The 18,243-nt window shown below is 38.2% G+C and overlaps 1 protein-coding gene across 6 annotated transcripts in view; it reads left to right on the top strand.

The window, feature by feature from the left end:
- Window positions 1-1,094: 1,094 nt before the first annotated feature.
- The window catches only part of cacna2d1a (calcium channel, voltage-dependent, alpha 2/delta subunit 1a), an 81,930-nt gene continuing 64,781 nt past the window's right edge, over window positions 1,095-18,243 (top strand). For 3 of the 6 annotated variants that reach the window (XM_016677361.1, XM_016677360.1, XM_016677359.1), the window contains exon 1: window positions 9,545-9,948. In XM_016677361.1, the coding sequence (XP_016532847.1) occupies window positions 9,869-9,948 (80 nt within the window). In that variant the 5' untranslated portion in view covers window positions 9,545-9,868. Of the gene's footprint in view, window positions 1,236-2,442; window positions 2,630-3,624; window positions 3,831-4,266; window positions 4,378-9,544; window positions 9,949-18,243 lie in introns of those variants that run through there. The other 3 variants (XM_007564019.2, XM_007564017.2, XM_016677362.1) reach the window with 2 other exon arrangements.

The following is an 18,243-nucleotide window of genomic DNA, read 5'->3' as shown; positions in this document are numbered from 1 at the left end:
CATTTGTAAATATATAGTTTAGTTTTTTTATACATACATATAAATATATCTATGACGGGGGATCGGGGAGTACAGGATGTCTTAGTGGGCATAATAAAGGGAAATGTATTTTCTCTTAAACAGCGTGCAGTGGATAGGCTGTAAAACGAAAAAGAAAAAGAAAAAAAAAAGATGTTTTGTCTGCATATAGGGACCCAGATTAACCAAACCCTTTACACAGAACACCACAAGGTTGACACAGTCTTAACACACAAGTCTTGTTGTGACAACTCGAGTTAGCCGCAGGAGAATTTAAATGTGCTCACTGGATGTTGCATGTTCTGTTGGTGGTTCATACTATTTTTGTGTCCAGATATTATTACAGAAAAACTTAAATGAGAAAGAAGGTATAGAAAGATATAAAGCAAAAATGTCATAGAGGGGTTTGGGGGGGGAGGGAGGGGGGAGAGAATAATGAAGAAAAGCTTGAATTAATGACGATGTATGCTGACTGTACAAAGATTTTGCTTGTAAAACCTGTCTGGTTTTTCACTTGTAAGTAAACAGAAAAAAAACAAAAACTAAATAAATCTACTGTGATGGTTTTGTGATTGTATACAGGAGGTATTGATAAATTATGCAAAATGTGCTGTAAAAATGGCTATTGCCCCATGTCTAAATATTAAATATCAGTACAAAAATTATTTTCTATTGTGCATTCATTTATAACCCGATTTTTGTTTGTTGGTTTGTGTCTGTTCTTTTTTTTTTCTTTTTTTTTTTGCCTCATAGTTGTCCAAAGTGCACTGATGCAATTTGTTGAAATAACATCAGTGAGGTGCTTTTTATTGCCATTTATTAATCTTGACCTGTTTGAGATAAGTTTCTCTAGCTCCCCACCTAAGATATTTTCAATTTCTCTGTATTTTTTTTTTTTTAATGTAAAAGGACTATTGTCCTTGAATTGGGACACATAGGCTTTCACTTCTATGTGCACTGCGTAACAAATGTATTGAAAATATCACATTACGGTACAGTTTTGATGTAGTAACAACATGCTTCCAGAAGGTGGCATCGTGCTGCTTTTTTATCGTTGAGAAGTTCCTCCCAGGCGCCCTGAAGAAGCGCAGGTGTTCGGCTGATTGCGGCTGATCAGTCTAATGCTCAGGAACGCGTGGGCGTCAACAGATGGGGTTTGTTACCAGCACCTGCTGTAGCATCACTTATTCAAGCTTCAGATGTTGTTTCAGCATCAGGTACGTGTGTAGTTATGGGCTTATTGAAATATCATTGGGAAGTATGAATGGATCTTTTTTTTTTAAGTTATTTTAGTTGGTTCTCCCCCAACCCCAGTTCTTTTAAATCTTTTGCAGGTTTTACAGCAAAAATAATTTATGTCTCAATATATTAATTGAGCACAAATGAAAAGCTTAAGCTGTTCATTTTTCTTTTGTGTAATTCATATAAATCACCGCAACTGATTAATTTGATTCAGTTGCGTTGGAACAGGGATATATTAAAAAAATATTCAGCATCATAAGCATAAGTATCCAAGCTCTCCTTGGATACCTCTCAACAATTTCTTTCCACACATTACTGTGGAAAGGATTTTTGTTATTGTATATGTATAAAAAATAAAAATAATCTGTGGTTGCAGTTTATTATAGAAATTGGTACTGGAATATAAACTTAATTCTAAAAATGTGAGATTAGAATTTTAAGTGTCAAAATTGGACATTTCCTTAACTTTTCCTTTCAAGAATATTAGAATTTCTGATGGTCTGTGCAGCTTCTGTTTGAAGCTAGCATCTCATTTTGGTTGTCTGATTCATTTTGTGTGCAACTTCGTATATTATTTGTGTGTCGTTATGACAACAAGAGCACCACCATTTCCATGGAGCAACACCCCAGTCACCATAGATTGAAAACCATAGGCTCTCTATACTCAAGGCTTTTCTATACTTTATGGAAGTAAGCATTTATGTGATCCTTAGAGAACGTAAGTCTTTATACCACTGATTAAGAAGAATGTATTTGAAACAAGATGGGGGGAAATGGAGTAAGCTTGATCATATAAAAAAAAAATCTACTTGGTTACAGTGACAGTCCATATCAAGACAGCAAGAGGAGCAACTTTTTCTTTTTCTAAGATTTTATAGCTGTTAGAATCTGTGCAAGTACATTTATGGTCAAATTATCCAGTCTGTAACTGCTTTCATGTGTTTTGGATTAACTTCTTGAATGTGTCTTTTTGTCACAGGTGAGGACTTTATCAAAGCCTGAGTGTCCCTCTCTGTTAGATTGATTCTCTTTTCTCCGCCCTCCCTGTTGTCCTTCATATTTGTCATCACAGTATCTTGCTCTCCAAAATTCCGCATCTGTGTCCTCCCTTTTTGTTTGTGAAAGGTCTCTCAGATTCTTAAGTTGTAAAGATGTGCATGTGCTCTTCTTCTGCCTTCAAAGATGTAGTTTGCGTCAGGCAGAGGCATTAAAATGTCTGGCTGTCATTCTGCTTCAGCAACTCACTGAGAGACGAGGATGATCAAAACGACAGAAATCTGGAGGGGCCACATCAGACAATGTCGCCGGCTGCATCATCTCATCTGCGGTTGAACGGAGGTTAGATCTCTTTGCAGCGCCCAAAGAGAAGGTTTGTTTCGTCTTTTTTTTTTCTTTTTTTGAGAGAGCTTACTTTGACACATTTATTTCCTATGTGCCACAGTTTACAGGATAGATGTTAATTTGTACATTTGGTCCAGGCCAAATGAAAGATGCCAACACACTGGCCTTATTTTTTTAATTTTTTAAATTTTTTTGTAAAACATGGGAATAACTGAAGTTAAATGTTAATGCCAGGACAAAATTTTAAGTTTGTATTTATTTGTAACGATATCCAAACTGAAGATGACATAGTGTGCCTTAACTTTATCTTAAAGTGACTCTCGTGAGATAGGCCAAATTGTTGTCATCATATATGCTCAAAATATTGAACTTTTATTTAACAATTTCAGAAAAATGTGGTATACTTAACTTCGTTTATGTAGATCTGCTGTTTTGCAGAAGGATGAACCGCCATCACAATTTCAAATTTATTTATTTATTTTTTTCAGGATTTTAATTCCATCCAACACCCAGTCAACTTGACCAGATTTTTCTGTCCATGCTGAAGAACAAACATGCCCACGTAATGGCCTGTCTTGGTGAGAACAGTGAGGCATTGTTCATTGTTAGTTTCCCCCATCATGACAACACCTAATCACTAAATGTTTCTTTAAAAAACTAAAATAAAAGCATTTGAAACATTCACAGATCAGCTGGATTAAATCAGACACAAGTAAACCAGATAAGTTAATTTCTGAAAGTAATTTGTTGTGCTGGATTTTATTTATAGTTATAATCCCATGAGGCCAATATGTTTAGCTTCCCAATCCACACTCCATTCCAGCAGATGGCGGTAATGCGCATCTGAGCGTTGCTTCCCAACCGCCATAAAAAAGAAGATATGTCGCCGGCTCTGCCATATGCGGAAGTGGAGCACCTCCGACAAATGAACTGTTACACTGTTACATAGTTCATTTCAGGTAGTGGACTCAATGCATTACTAAAGACATTTGTTTTTTTTTTTGTTTGTTTGTTTTTTTTTAGCTATTTTTGCCTTAGTCAACACTAACGTAAAAACGACAGGGAAGAAAACTCTGTCATATCAGGCCTGTAAGGCTATTTGCGGGAAACAACTGAGAAAGCAGTGCTAAAGCCCAAGTCTTTCGCAACCAGAAGAAGAATGAAAGCAACAATTCTCATTGGAGGCGAGCGTGAAAGTTTGTGTCGGACACATTTTGCATACAAAACGGGTGAGTAAAGACTTGATACTTGCTTGTGAAAATTTGCCTTCAGAAAAATGCTTAAAAATAAACATTACTTAAAAAGGTGCTTAAATGTAAATGTCACAGTTACTGCAACACATGGTTTCATGCTGATGTAGAGCTATGATTGGAATTTTCACACAAAATCATGCATTACTACCTTCACTTATTGATCTTTGATTTGAATATCGCTAAGTTTCATGACAAAAAAATGGGATGATTAGTATCAGTTACTTTGTGGAGACAAACGCATGATATTTTCTGCCCATCACGGTTGCATTTCACAGACATGAGGTCACCTGCAGGCCTTGACCCATTTTGTGCATTAGTAAAGACTCTTTTTGGATTTTAGAAATGCAATAAATTGTGTTTCGCTCTCTAAACACTCTGGGTAATGGCTGTTGGGATTGCATGTTCCCCACAGGCAACGTTTGACCATGATTTCCTATTATTTTCCTTGAAATCTCCATATGACCGAAGCGTGTTGGCGATGATGAATCCTGACAATGTTGATGGAGGTTTCTCCAGTTAAGAGGTATGTACTACGACCGATTGGTCAGTTGCTGACAAACCCCAAAGAATGAGTTTTAAAAGTATTTATTCCAACCCCCCCAGAATCATTGACAGGTGGAGTCAAGGCAATTGAGTAATCTAGATCAAAACATGCTAAAGGGCTAGCAAAATGACCAAATTAAGTCAAAGGTGTGCAAAGATGGTAGGAACATTCACCTGAAAGACTTGGAGCTGTAACTTCCTCAAAACACTGTCCTACAAAGTATTAGGTCTGAGTTCTGAATATACTTACATATTCACCTTTTATTGATTATTTGTATGAAAACAAGAGATATTTGAAGTAAAACATGCCAAAACAATACGTTTACAGAGAATTGATGCTAAATTGCATATTTTTAAAGTATTTCATTTTAATTCCTTTAAAGAGATAAGCAAAGTGACCATATTCTTATAATGGCGAGTGTCTAGTCTCCACTGGTCTTTGATGGACATCTTGATAATCAATTGGCATCATGACAGTCACTTCTACAACTTTTTACTGTGAATGGAACAAGTTCTCCTGTAGTTCAAGAGCGGACATTTTGAGTGGCAACCTCAATGAATATCCCAGGCAACAGAATCTTGAGGAAGAACCATAATGAAGGGATTACTTTCTGCACACTTGACACCAATTGGCTGTAGTTATAAAACCATCAACTGAAATAGGCTGATCTGATTTGGTAACACCAGAACAGGTAATGAATAAGAAGTCAAAGTCAAATATTGGGGCTCTGGAGGTGTGGTTTTAAATGTGCCAATGTTGATGTCAAATAAATCGTTAAAGAAAAACAAAATGAGCAGCTGGAATAGTTTACTGAACATTGTTATACCTACTGATAGGATCAGTCGCATAAGAAATAAAAAGTCCACTATTGTGGAAAGTTAAAAATCATGTTCTCTACTTCAAAGTGTTTATAGCCTCCCTGTAGTTCAAGGGCCGTCACCCCCAAAATTGGAAGAGTAACAGGATCTTTAAGATCCTGCAGTCTGCAACCCAAAGAACAGCTAAGGCTGCACAGAACCCTCAACCTCGCAGACCAGAGCTTGAAAGGATGCAGTACAGCTTCGGCCTATAACATCAAATCTCTTCAGATCCCCCCCCTGAGGGCAGCTCCCATCACTTGGTGCCTGTTTCACCCCGTGCCGCTTCTTCTCTGGGCCTTAACCTATCCTCCTGACAGAAAGGCTTTCACTAATAGTAATGTGATCAGTCAGTGCACAGTGTACAGAGACTGCCCTGTCCCAAGTGAGACATGTCATACATGCCCGCCATCATTTCAATTTGTTCTGAGGCAACAAGGTGTAACCGTCGCAACTATGGCCAAGAAGAAACTTGGAGCACATGCAGCGCATTTTAGATCTGTTCATAGATTGCCATTTGAAGCAGACGCGATATTAATGAAGAAACAAATGTAAACAAATATATTTGCAGTCATTCTGGAGAAAAAGAAAAAAAAAAGTTTTGTCATTTAAATTAGCCTTTCATTTACTTTAAAGAAAGCTCTATATATCTAAAATGTCAATCTTTCTCATCTTTGAAGTACAGCCAACTTCCTGATGCCTTCCAACTGACCTCACCTAATGATACGACTTCATAAGGTTGACAGATGGTGCCTTCTGTTGAAGGCTTGGTTTAAAAGAACTAAACCATGGCCATACAAATCGTTATGCTCTTCTTTCAGGTTCCAACTTTCCTCCTTCACTTTTAGAACATCTATTGAGGAAGATATCCATCCATGTCAACTCGCGTAGCGATGGAACACATGTCCTATCATCTTGCCAAGAAGACACTGTGCGGGGGTGATGGTGATTAAAGTTTAAACTTGGAAGTCATTTGTTGCCATGGTAACACGGTGGCCCAGTAGAATGTAATGAATCAATTAAGCTCGACAGCCTGTGGGGGAAGCCAAGGGTGGAGAAGATTGGTTGTGCAGTTAGTACATGTGGTGTATTCAGTAAAATTGAATTCAAGATTCTGTAGAATGCCCCCTTTTTGTTTGTTTTTTTTATATTTTTTTGTGTTTTTAGAAGGATCAGCAAGATGGAAATACCAATTTTCTGGTATTGCAGAGAATTCGATGGAATGAAATGGTAACATTTCAAGTTTCCCGAAAGGAGGATAGAGTTGACAGATCAGCTTAATCAGGCTAAATCACGTCTTGCAGCTTGAACAGCTCGTTGTATTTCAACAACCGTTTTCAGAGTGTTATGGTTGTGACTAGAAGAGCAACAAAAAGTCAAAGGTCAAAAATGAAGCCATTGGACAAAAAAATATTCCTTGTATTGTACATTTTAGCTTGACTTCTTTTGCTAAAAAAAAAATCAACAATTAATCTAGTTACGGAATAAATTCTTTGTGTTTTGCATGGAGAATTTTATTGAAATCTGTACTTTCTTCCAAACTGGTTGATTTTTATCACCAACCAATGTTCCTTCTTGCACCAGCAAAACGACATGCATGTAATGTGTGCTTAGCCCCTGGAAAGAGTTTAGTGCAGAGACGATGGCGTTTCTGAACGGCCACAATTCCCTTCGCATGTGGACGCGATCAGTGGTTGAGGACAGAAGGCCACAACCTTTCCCTCTCCTCACCCCACACTTCACCGATGTTCCTAATGCTCCAAGAAAGCAGACAGCAGTGTCGGATGTCATTACACACAAACACAAGTTGACTTTACTTCCTCTGCAGCTTCTTTATTCTGGGAACATAACCTGCGGCCAACTGGACTTTACTGGTCAACAGGTTAAACTAAGAGTATAGTGGGCCATGCTGCTGACATTCACGAAACCTCTAGAAATGTCCACTGAATATTTTTCACTACTTGCTGTTGTCCAGTCATTATGAACCAAAATATGTTAAGGTTATGATTGGAAAATAAAATAAAAGGAAACTTTTTTTTAATTTTTTTAAGGAAAATGCAACAATTCCCAAAATCCAGTAGTTTGTAGATTCAGCTTCAGGATCAATTATCTGGAATAGTTTCTTATAAGACTTTTTTTTTTGTCTCAAACATAATTAGGTCCATTATTCAAGCTACTGTTCTTTACAGCAGTACTCGGGGTACATTAAAGTTTGCCACTGTTTTTTAATGGACAGCAGTAAGGCCACACCACAGTAATCTCTCTCAGGTCTGGGCTTTGACTTGCTCAGTTACCAAACCTTTATTTATTTTTCCAAACGCTATGTTCAAAATTCTACCCTTGCATTGTAAATTCAAGACCAGTTTTCATGCAGGCAAAGCTTCTTAAAGATGGTCTTGCTGTGATGTATTACAACTTACAACCAAAAATATTTGAACTGTTGAAACCAAATTTGAATTTTCTTTGTGTAAACCATTTCTGCGACATTTGCGTATCGTCACCTTCCTAAAATAATGGACTGTCGTTTTTTGTTTTTTGTTTTTGTTTTTTTGCCAAAAGTGATTTTGACATAAAAAATAATCGCCCCCTTTCTTTCCAAAAGACGTTTTAGACAAAACACTTTTTTTCCCACTAGCTATGTTACAACATACAGATGCTGTATGCTACACATTGTAATGGCCAGCACTACTGCCTCACAGCAACAAGGACCTGGGTTTTTATCCTGATGGGGTGCGTCTGTTCAATAAAATCCTGGCAACATGTTGCATTTTTTTTTTCCATTTAATTTCTTCTGGAAAATGTAAACAATCATGACTTATTTATTGGTTAATGCTTGAATCAAAAGATTATTCTTTTGACAAATGTAAGTATTTTTTTTTTTGCACACTTAAGTATTTTTAACTTCCTTCCCCTCTGCTGTTGCTCTTTAAATGCTTTCCTCCTCCCTTAATCCCCTCCCCTTCCTGCCTAGCAAGAGATCCCAAAGGATCAGCTTTTGTCAGTTACAGTGAAACCTGAGAGGGGCAGCATGAGCTGCTATTTGCACAGTAAATCTATTTATGTGATTCAAATAACAGCGGGTGAAGAGCGTTTTGCTCCATTTGCTTGTTGTGACTCTCATTAAAATGCACCGCCAACACATTTACTTGCATACACATGCAAGTATAGATAAACGAGAGATATTTACATGCGGATCATGGAATAATACAGGAAATTGGTTTATAACAAGTGTTTGTAGAGAGACAGCATTTTAGTATTCACCTCGGTGTATTTCCCAGGAAAGGGAAATGTCACTTCATATTAAGTTTGCCACAACCCTTGAAGCAAGTGGAATTTATCACATTTCAGCATAAACAAAGGCCCTGCACTCTGAAAAATTAAATGAAGGCTTGTAGTGACGCATAGTAAAACAGTGAACCAATTTTTGGTGACAATTGTGAGACTTCCTTGAGACGCTCGACTGAATGACAAATGGACTGCTTTATGGGTCGAGGCCAGAAAGTCATGTGACCAGCAAAGCTGCCCTCGCCTGCAATGCCCACCTTGCAATGTAGTCTTGCTATCAAGGATGCAAAGAAACGAGGGTCAAGTAAAACCTATACAAAGTTTGATCTAACATTTTAATATAAGGTAGACTCTATAGTGGACAGGGGTAACTAAATGTAACTACTTACATGAGGATTATAGTAATCTGTGTAAAGAATTTAAGATTATGGTGATGGCAAGGAGCCCTTCCAACATCAAAGGCTAAGAGCTCAGAAGATAAATTGTCAAAATGCCAGTGGAAACATGGAAAAAGTTGTTCCGCAATATTAAGAACTTGATCGAAACACTTTTTACCCCATTGATTTTTTTTTTAACATGCCTAGTGATATGAATAATTTTGGACTTAGCTGTGTGGGATTTAGATTAGTTTAATTTTCCTTTCAGTGTTTACAAGTAGAAGCAAAAATGATAAATTCGTCTTTACTTTGCCAAAACGCGCAGACACCAATCAATTCTGCCATGTGGTCCCCATCTGGCAACACTGACACCCAGGAGTCACGCATAGTTTTTTTTTATTTTTATTTTTTTATTTTTTTTATTTTTTTACGTTTGCTCCAAATTCATCTCTCACACACGCACGCAAACTGTTACAATAAGCATATGCATGCTTGTTAACTTCCCACTAAACACAGCACACATGCCCTTTCGCCGTGTCAGACATCCCAGACTGGGGTATTTTTTGCAGTGTGCGACTGGGCACCGATCTCTGTTGCGCCCTCCCCCTTTTTTTTTGTTTTTTGTTTTTCTCTCTCTTTTTATTCTTTGACACAAGCACGTTGAACCGCTCTCCAATACCCTTCCACAGCAAGTGTTAGACACTTAACAGTAGGCTATCTCACGTCTGAACCTAAAAAAGCAAATCCCTCAACTCCACCGGTGGGAGGAGAAAGAGGAGGAGGAGGGGGAGTCAGATAGCGACCAGATTAGATTTGTTTCCAAACGCGCACCGATGGCGTTGTGAGGCGTTTGGATGAGGAGGACGCTGCTTTGGATTTGGTGATCAGCTCTTTTGCGCGTCTTTCCCTCTCATCTTGGGTTGAACAAAGACGCACACGCAAAAAAAAGCCATGGATTACTCTCTGTGCATGTTGGTTCTCCTGACGACTCTTTCGTCTGTTTCGCCCGGACAATTCCCAACATCCCAGATGTGAGTATCGCCTCAAAACAGCCTGTTGGCTTTCCAAACTCTCTGGTAGTAACTGTAAAGCGCGCCTGGGAAATGACGGCTTTTTTTTTTTTTTTTTTTGTCAGAGCGCTTGCTTGTGTGAAGCCTTAAGACTTTTTTTTCCCCCACTAGTCTGAGTTGAGGAAGTGAAAGTTGTTAAAAATGCATGTGTCCGATATAGGAAGCAAATTTGACGTCATGAAACATGTTTTAGTTGTCCTTGCTATAAGCTTGCAGCGGTGTGACATGTGTCATGCTGGCTGTCATACCCATCATCCTGGAAAGACAGTTCAGTGTCTAAAGTTTTCCAGTTGCACCTTTAAAGAGACTTTTGCTTTGAATTTAAGTTTCTATGAGTTTAACTACCTTTAGCATCATTTATTGGGAATATGTAGCTTTCTTGTGGTGTTGTTTCCTATTATCTGGTGGTCTCAAATAAATAAATAAATAAATGGGGGGTTAGGGGGTCTTGAGGATGCTTAAAAAAGAATCAACCAAATGTTTTATAAGCAAATATAGTTAAAAAAAAATGACAACTATACTTTTAATTGCAAATAAAATGCCAAATCATGCCATTTGTTAGTTGATGTCACAAGTTTAATTAACTCTTTGTGGTATCCAGAATATGAATAGTTTAGAAACTACAGCTGTGAAACGTGGGTTAAGAATAGAACATGTTAAGCTTTTCAAGTCGGAGTAATCTGATAGAAAACTATTATAAAATCTGAATGTTTGCTTAAACAGCATGATTGTTTTGGGGGGATTAAGATTTTTAGTTTGCTTTGGTCCCTCCCCCTGTCAGACTAGCTGCAACCTCTACAATCATCTGATCTGGTTTTATTCCAATTACAGGTACAAAGAGTTGTCTTCTGCAGGTGTGTGTATATATATATATATATATATATATATATATATTAGAATAGCATCCTTTAGTATAAAACCAGATTAATTGATCCTATAGCTGCCTCTTCTTTTTTATTTATTTTTTAATACTGAAGACTAAATGACTAGTCTAGGCAGTACCAAACCCAAACAGGCTTAAGTGGTTCATGTTTTTCTTGGTTCTGTTTTTGAAGGATGTTATGAAACTTTTAAAAGTTAAGTTACATTGGGTTGTTAGAGAAGTCAATAATTATGTCCATGGTAAAAGAAGATAGGAATTGGTTCATCATTAATGTCCTTTTTATGTAAAAAGTAAAGAGAAAAGATAAAGTTAAGAGTTTTTGGGCATGGTAACTGCTAAGGTAAATAGTTGAAAACCAATATTATTGCTGGATACATGAAGTTTTTGAGAATTGCTATACTTGTTGTTTTTTTTTGTTTTTTTTTTTCTATTGACTTGAATTGCTTCACAAGTTCCTGACTGCATGTTTGATGGAAGACGATTGGTGACGCACAATCCTCCTGCTTTCATTTCCCATCTAAATAATTTTTGGCTGCTGCATATGTAACCCTTTAGTGCATAATATAACTTTAGACAAAAAGTTAATTCAGTATTATTCAAGTTAAGAGTGTAGAAATCTGCTTTGATATTGACCCTAATATGACCAGCCATTAGCTTTAGTCACTTGGACCAATTCATCAAGATTTATTGTTAGAAATTTGGTCAAAAACATAAAATATATATATATATATATATATATATAAACTCCTCAGAACCTTTTGATGGAATCTAATTTTAGAAATGTGCAGCTGTTACTTAAACTCTTTAAATTTTGACCTTGCTTTACGGTTTTATACCTCTTTCGGTGACGTAATCCTAACCAAATGTTTATAAGCAGATCCTTGTCGGGTTGCTGAGATGTGCAGTTTGTTTTATTCATTGCTTCAGATCGCACGGGTTCGCTCCCTGTCATGAGGTGAAATGATGTAATTTGCTCTGCAGGATGTAAATTTGTGTTATGAGCTCATAGCATGAGGCGGAGATATTACGGGAGGAGGCGAGGCGTCGCTTGCCCTTGTCTAAATTTGACTTCTGACCTGGATATTTCTGGTGCTAATTCAATATTTGCAGCGCATGGCAAGAGGAAAGTAGTTCCCGAATGAAAGCTCTGTTCACTCTTCATGCTGCACTTCACCGCTAGTCAACAGGTTGACAACAATCAAGGGAGCCTGGGCAAAACAGGATTGCTCTTGAATGCAGCCCAAGTCTGGTCTCAGAGAAGTGGTGAGCTATGAGCGATGATGGCACTTAGCCTAATGGCTGGGAGCGATGATGTCACACTTTGAGTCGCCTACCCACTCCCTATATTTTATGGGCACTAAGTGGATTGATCTGTGGGCTGTGTACATGATGTCCACACAGGGAGCTGCACAACTAGATGCAAGTGATTGCTTTAAACGTGGAAAGGTCAGCTCAGGAGACAGCATTCAGAGTATAAACAAAGGCATTGTTATACGAGACCAGATTTATAGTTTAGTTGTGCTGCAGTTTGCCTTTTTTCAGAGCAGGGGGATGAGTTGGGTTTGCCTTTGGATTATCGCGTTTAGATTCACAACCTTCATCCTGATTGCTCAAGGAAGAAATCACTAAGAACATAGAACGCTAAGGACAAAGATGGAGAGATTGGATTATGTCTGTCTTCCCTTTTTGACCTTTTCTTCTTACTATCTTTCTCATCGGTTAATGTTCCCTCTTTCTGCCCGGCTTATGTATGCGACATACATACATAAGTATGCATGTCACTTATGTTTGTATTAAAGCTACTTTTGCCTGAGTGACACAAATGTTAACCTGCAGTAATTTCCTCTGGATCCCAGACACTTGATGTTAACACTGTTGTCAGTAGTCCCATCGTTAAATCCACTATAAAGTGACGCAACAAACGGAAACTCTCAATTATGCATATAATTGTGCCTTTAATCTGCCATGTAGCAACCACAGAGTGATTATGAGTCAACATTTTACAATTGGCTTGCAACAAAGAAAACTTATTAATACTTTGTATTTGCTTTATGTAACTGCTGTGCAAGAAGATTTGAACCAGAAAATGTGCCTGCGTCTCTGGAAAATCATGCTGGCTACAGTCACACGGTCCAACACATTGGTAGTTTTTTTTTTTTTTTTGCTATTTATACATATTCGCTTTGATTCTAGTCAAAATGCCTCAGGCAGGTCGTCTTGATTAAATAACATCTTGGGCTGTTGAATATTTCTGCATCTTCCCAGAGACAATGTCTCATCTAATAAAATACCCGGGAACAGAAAGTTGTATGACATAATTTTCCTTCATTTTCCGGGTCATCTTTGAAAATGGCAGCGGTAGCAGAGTGAGGTTTGGGGCGGATTATTTTAACTGTAACAAGCAACAGATGAAAAGCTCTGGTCCTGGGTTCTTTTAGCTGTGATTTGCAAGCTTTTGTGTGTCAGCTCGTTTGCTTATGCAGTGTCTTTTAGACTTTGATTTTTGTTGTTCTGTCTTCCTTCACTTCCTTTTTGCCCCATTCTTTCTAAATTTAGAAAGGCCCCACTCTTATACGGGAAAAAAAGAAGCCGAAGGTCTTGCTCAAATATTAGGGCAAAGCTAAAATGACCGTGGAGTGCAAAGCAGCAGAAAGCTTTGCAGAGATTTTGTAAATTTTGTAAACTCTGCCTATACATAGAATCCAGATTAAGTTTCCCGTCCCAAGTTTCTGAAGAGACTGGCATGTCTGTAAACAAGAAATCACGGGGAGCAACTCCAGTGCAGCTTTATTGCGTTAACAATCTTTTGCCACATGGAAATTCCCAAGAATTTTCCATTACACTGTTGCCCAGGCAACCGTGGGAATAGCTAGCAGCTGTTTGTATGGAAGCAGATGCTTGCCGAGACTAGTAGAGTGAGGGTGTTGTAAGTTAACTTGTATGCTTTTTATCACAGTTACTTTACAGAGAAAGATGTCGGTATAATCGAGCGCTAAACCCATACAGCAGTTGACTCCGTTAGATGCAGCACAGAGTCAGTGGAGTGGGCTGCCTGTGTCTGGAAGTTGGATTGGAAAATATGACTGAAAATGTTCTGTATATTTCTAGACATTAACATGATATATGATCTGTAACTGACAAATGGCCTGTCGAGGCCCGTCACTCACGTCCTTCCAGTTGCTGAATTTACAAAAGCTAGATGTGATAAACTGGCTACATATTTTTACGGAAGCGTTTAACTACCAGAGCTTGACCCTGAGTCGTATTGCAGCAACATGATGTACTTAGCCATTTATGTACGGTGAAGATGATGCAAGGAAGTTCAAAATAAAAAGTTTAAAAAGTAGGTAATGTTGCAACAAATGGAGTATGTACGAGGCTGGAATAGAACCTGATAGACTTGCAGTATGGACGTTTAAGAAAATAAATCAGTCTGTAAATAGTTAAGTAGTCATAGTATCAAATGACATTATTTCTAGATGCAGAAATCACCTCTGTTGAGAAACCACAGAACATCTGTTTCTTGAAGAAGCATAGAAAAGGTGGTTCTATGATAATGTTTGACTTGTTTTGAGCCGCTTAACGGAGTTGCGTTGAGATGCGAGAACTGTTATGGCCAGTGTTGTGACCTCACTGGACACTCTGTAGCTGGTCCTCAGTGCAACACTGACAGGAGTTCGCCTGGCTAGGCGAGTAGACTGATGCTAATTGGACATATTGGCCAGGGGGCTGCATGGGATGGGCCTGAACTGTCTATACTTACACATCCGTCAGAGATTGTCTGTCTGCTGTAAAGCTGAAGGGTGGTTTTGATGTATGGATGGATGAGTAGCGAGTTTGCTCAGGAAGTGTGAAGGTGACAGGGATGAAGAGGTTTAGTCATCAGAGCAGAGGCCATGAAGAAGGGGCAAGAGACTGTGTGAGGGGTGGGCAATGGAAAATAAACTATTTGGATACAGTTAGCAGTTAATCACTTCATAAAGGCCAGTTTCAATAAGTTTTTACCTGCGTAGTGTGACTAATAAACTGGTAAAAACATTTTCATTTTAGGCTTATTTAATGTATTTTAACATTGTTTTCTTTTTGCAAATCATTTAAACCTTTGGCTTCTCTACCACTCTCTGTGAACTCTGGTTTTAATTAATTACTATTTATTGCTGGTGATTTAGGCCAGTTAGTCTGTACAGCTGGCCAAATGTATAAGTAATATGTAGATCTTGAATATCTTACAGTTTGAAATAATTCCTCCCATGTACCACACCTAAGCAGTCTTTTGCAATTGTCATTTCACACACTGAGATTGCGGTGGAAATTTCGACTCAGTAAATTGCTGATCTCTGTCCTTATTTATGATTTGCGAGGGGTTGTTTCCTGCAACACGATTACATGATCATGGTAATCATGACTCCAAGACATGGACAGATTCTCATTCCTCCTTCGTCTGGACACATTCTTCCCCATAAATCCCTCGCCTGAAAACAGGCCATCTTATTTAAAACATTTAAAATAACAGGCTGATGCATGTGTATGTCGGACAGGAGGTTTTTCTCATTATCTTCAGAAAATCTGGCCTTGCCTTCGAGTCACAAACCCATCCCACAAATGTATTGTTTTTGTCAAAGAATGTTTGCAAGCAAACAAGAATACAATTACATTTATTGAGAAACATATTGCCCTCATGATGTTTGGTATCCTTTGGGTACTCTGACTGTCGCATATTAAAAAACAAACCCAGCCTGCTGCTGGGTTCACTTATGAAAGCGAAATATCGTGACTTCCAAAGGTGGATCAGCAAAGAGTTGAGCAACGGCCGTGAACACTTTTGTAAATGTGATCTCGTGGTTTTCAGTTTTTAATAAATCTGCGAAACACTAAAACAAATTTCCACATTGTCATAGCGGAGTATTTGTGTGTAGAATTTTGAGGAGAGAAATTAATTTTAATACAATTTTTGGAATAAGGCTGCAATGTAAAGAAAAAAATAAGTGGGAAAAGTGGAGCACTGAATAGTTTCCAGATGCACTATACACCTTTTCTGCTCCACTACAACGTCGATGCTTGCCATTTGGTTGTGAATAACAGAACTCAATTTTCTGCATGGAAGCGTACGACATACGTAGGTTTTTGTTTGTTTGTTTCAGTTTAGTATAAATGGTGATGAATTAGAACTTGAGAGTTTCATTTCATAATGAGCCTCAGAAAAATAGGAAAACTCGCGAAACACTGATATATGTAGCTGTACTTCAAGAAAATGGTAAAAAATAGATACATATTGCCCCCCTTAAACAAACTGCTGTTGGTGTGCGGTTGCCCTTGCTGTGAACCACACATACAAACCGTCCTCATCGCTGTGCAGTGGTCTCATAACATTTCAACTCGGCTCATTTACAGCGGTTGTACGGCCGGTGTAAGTGCTTTATCAAGCTCTGTGATTACTGTTGTCAAGGCTTCACCTAAACACTGCTTTTCCGCTTAAGGATGGGGAGTTGCAATAAAACGTTCTGGCTGGTTTGCTAAGAGGAAAATGAACATTAGAGGCAGAGACATCAGTGTTTGCCATAGAAAATAATGGTGCAAGAAGACACTTACAAAGCCTGCAATCACGTCTTTATTGACCTCAGTAAATGGGGAAATATCAGTAGTGTTGTTTGAACCTTGTAGAGAACAGGTGACGTATGATGGATTGAACAAAAATAATCTGAATAAGGCATCAATTGTCAACACATTAAGGACCTATTAGTGTTGTAAAAAAAAAATGTGCACAGGTTTGATTGTAACGGGAAGCAAGGTGAGATTTTCTGAAGGAATCGAGGAAAACCTTCTGTCCAACATACACCAACATGTTTTTTTTTTTTTTTAACAAGAGGACCTGGTTTCAGGTTTGGGATCTGTGGTTATAAATGTGCCCAGAAGGAGGAGGAACAAGAATGTGTCTATGTCTTGGAGACGCATTAATGCGGTCATATAATTACGTTGCAGAAATGGAACAAAGAAAACTTTCAAACCGATTTAAGGGCAGAAGGCAGGCGTTTCGTAACACAAACAGAATATTATATGAAATGAAAACAACCCCTCCAATATATCACAACTGCAAAAGAACCAGACCTCTACAGATGGATAGCGAAGCAACTATGGAAGAGTTGCTTCTTTTTATGCAGTAACTAAATCCAATGTTCGAAAAAATCTAGGAGTAGAATTCCTTACAAATATGAGGCATAATTAGAGAACTGGCATACTTTTTTTTTTTTTTTTTTTTTTTACCAGTCTGGACATATTACCAATTTCATTGTCTGTAAACTTTTAGTAAATACTCTTGTGTCACCCCGTGTTCTAGGCTCTACATCAGCTCTTGGGGGATTTTAGAATTTGTTTTGAAGATTCTGTTCTCACCCACAGGGCTCTAAAAGGCCAGGTTCCCGACTATTTGTGTCGACTTTTAACCAAACACTTCAATCTCAAGGTCGTTGTCCGTTCCTTGTACAAGGCCAAAGCCATGGGAGGATTTGCTGTTCCAGTTTGTTGCTCCCTAAACTGTATTAAAAAAAAAAATGTTCCCAGGCAACTTTGTGTTGCTGACTCTGTGGGCATTTTTAGTTGCTCCTCTAAATAATGCTGCTCGTTCCTGGCCTGTCAGGTTTAGGTGGAAACTCCTATAAAATACATATAACCTTCAGTCCTCTTTAGACTTCAGTCCCTTTTAGTCCATCTAAAAGGACTTCAGTCCCTTTTAGTCCATCTAAAAGGACTGAAATAAGGAAACAAAGTGGATGTTTGTCCTTTTCAGAACCCTGTCAAGCCCACAACTTATCTGCCGCATCACATCTCAGTCAGAGCTCTTACTTGCTATACCCTAGTGGTTCAGTTACATTCCTGCCCACATCCTCAAACATTTCCTTCTCCGTGTGTGTCGCTGCTTGAGATCATTTCAGCCTTTTTTGACCCCAAATTACAACGATTACATTTCAAAGCCAGAGCTGTGAAGCATGTCGTAAGGGGTTTCACTTTAGGGGATTATTTTGTGATGACTTCATCTTCACTAGAAGAACTAATGTAGATTAGATTCAGAGTCAAATATTAAGAAGCTGGGAAAGCAAAGGTTGTTTAATTTTGTGTTCCTGTAGCTTTGTAATTTGATATGCTGATGGTGTGTGTTTGTTTAAAAGTATTAAAAGTAGCCGCTAACCTTTTTTCAGCTGGTATAATGCACTTGTGTTTTCATTTTATTAACTGATGCAGCCAAAAGTCATCACACTCCCACCCAGTTACTTTTTGCATCTCTATTCAAAATCAGTTGTAAGGAGATGTCGTTCCTAAAACAACTCAAGAACATTAGCTTGTGGCAGTTCATAATCCTTTCCAGCAGCAAAGCCAAC

Source organism: Poecilia formosa, unplaced genomic scaffold (assembly GCF_000485575.1).
Source record: "Poecilia formosa unplaced genomic scaffold, Poecilia_formosa-5.1.2 Scaffold154, whole genome shotgun sequence".
NCBI classification, from domain to species: Eukaryota; Metazoa; Chordata; class Actinopteri; order Cyprinodontiformes; family Poeciliidae; genus Poecilia; species Poecilia formosa.
Note: the sequence above shows the minus strand (reverse complement) of the source record. Positions and strands in the feature narration are given on the sequence as shown.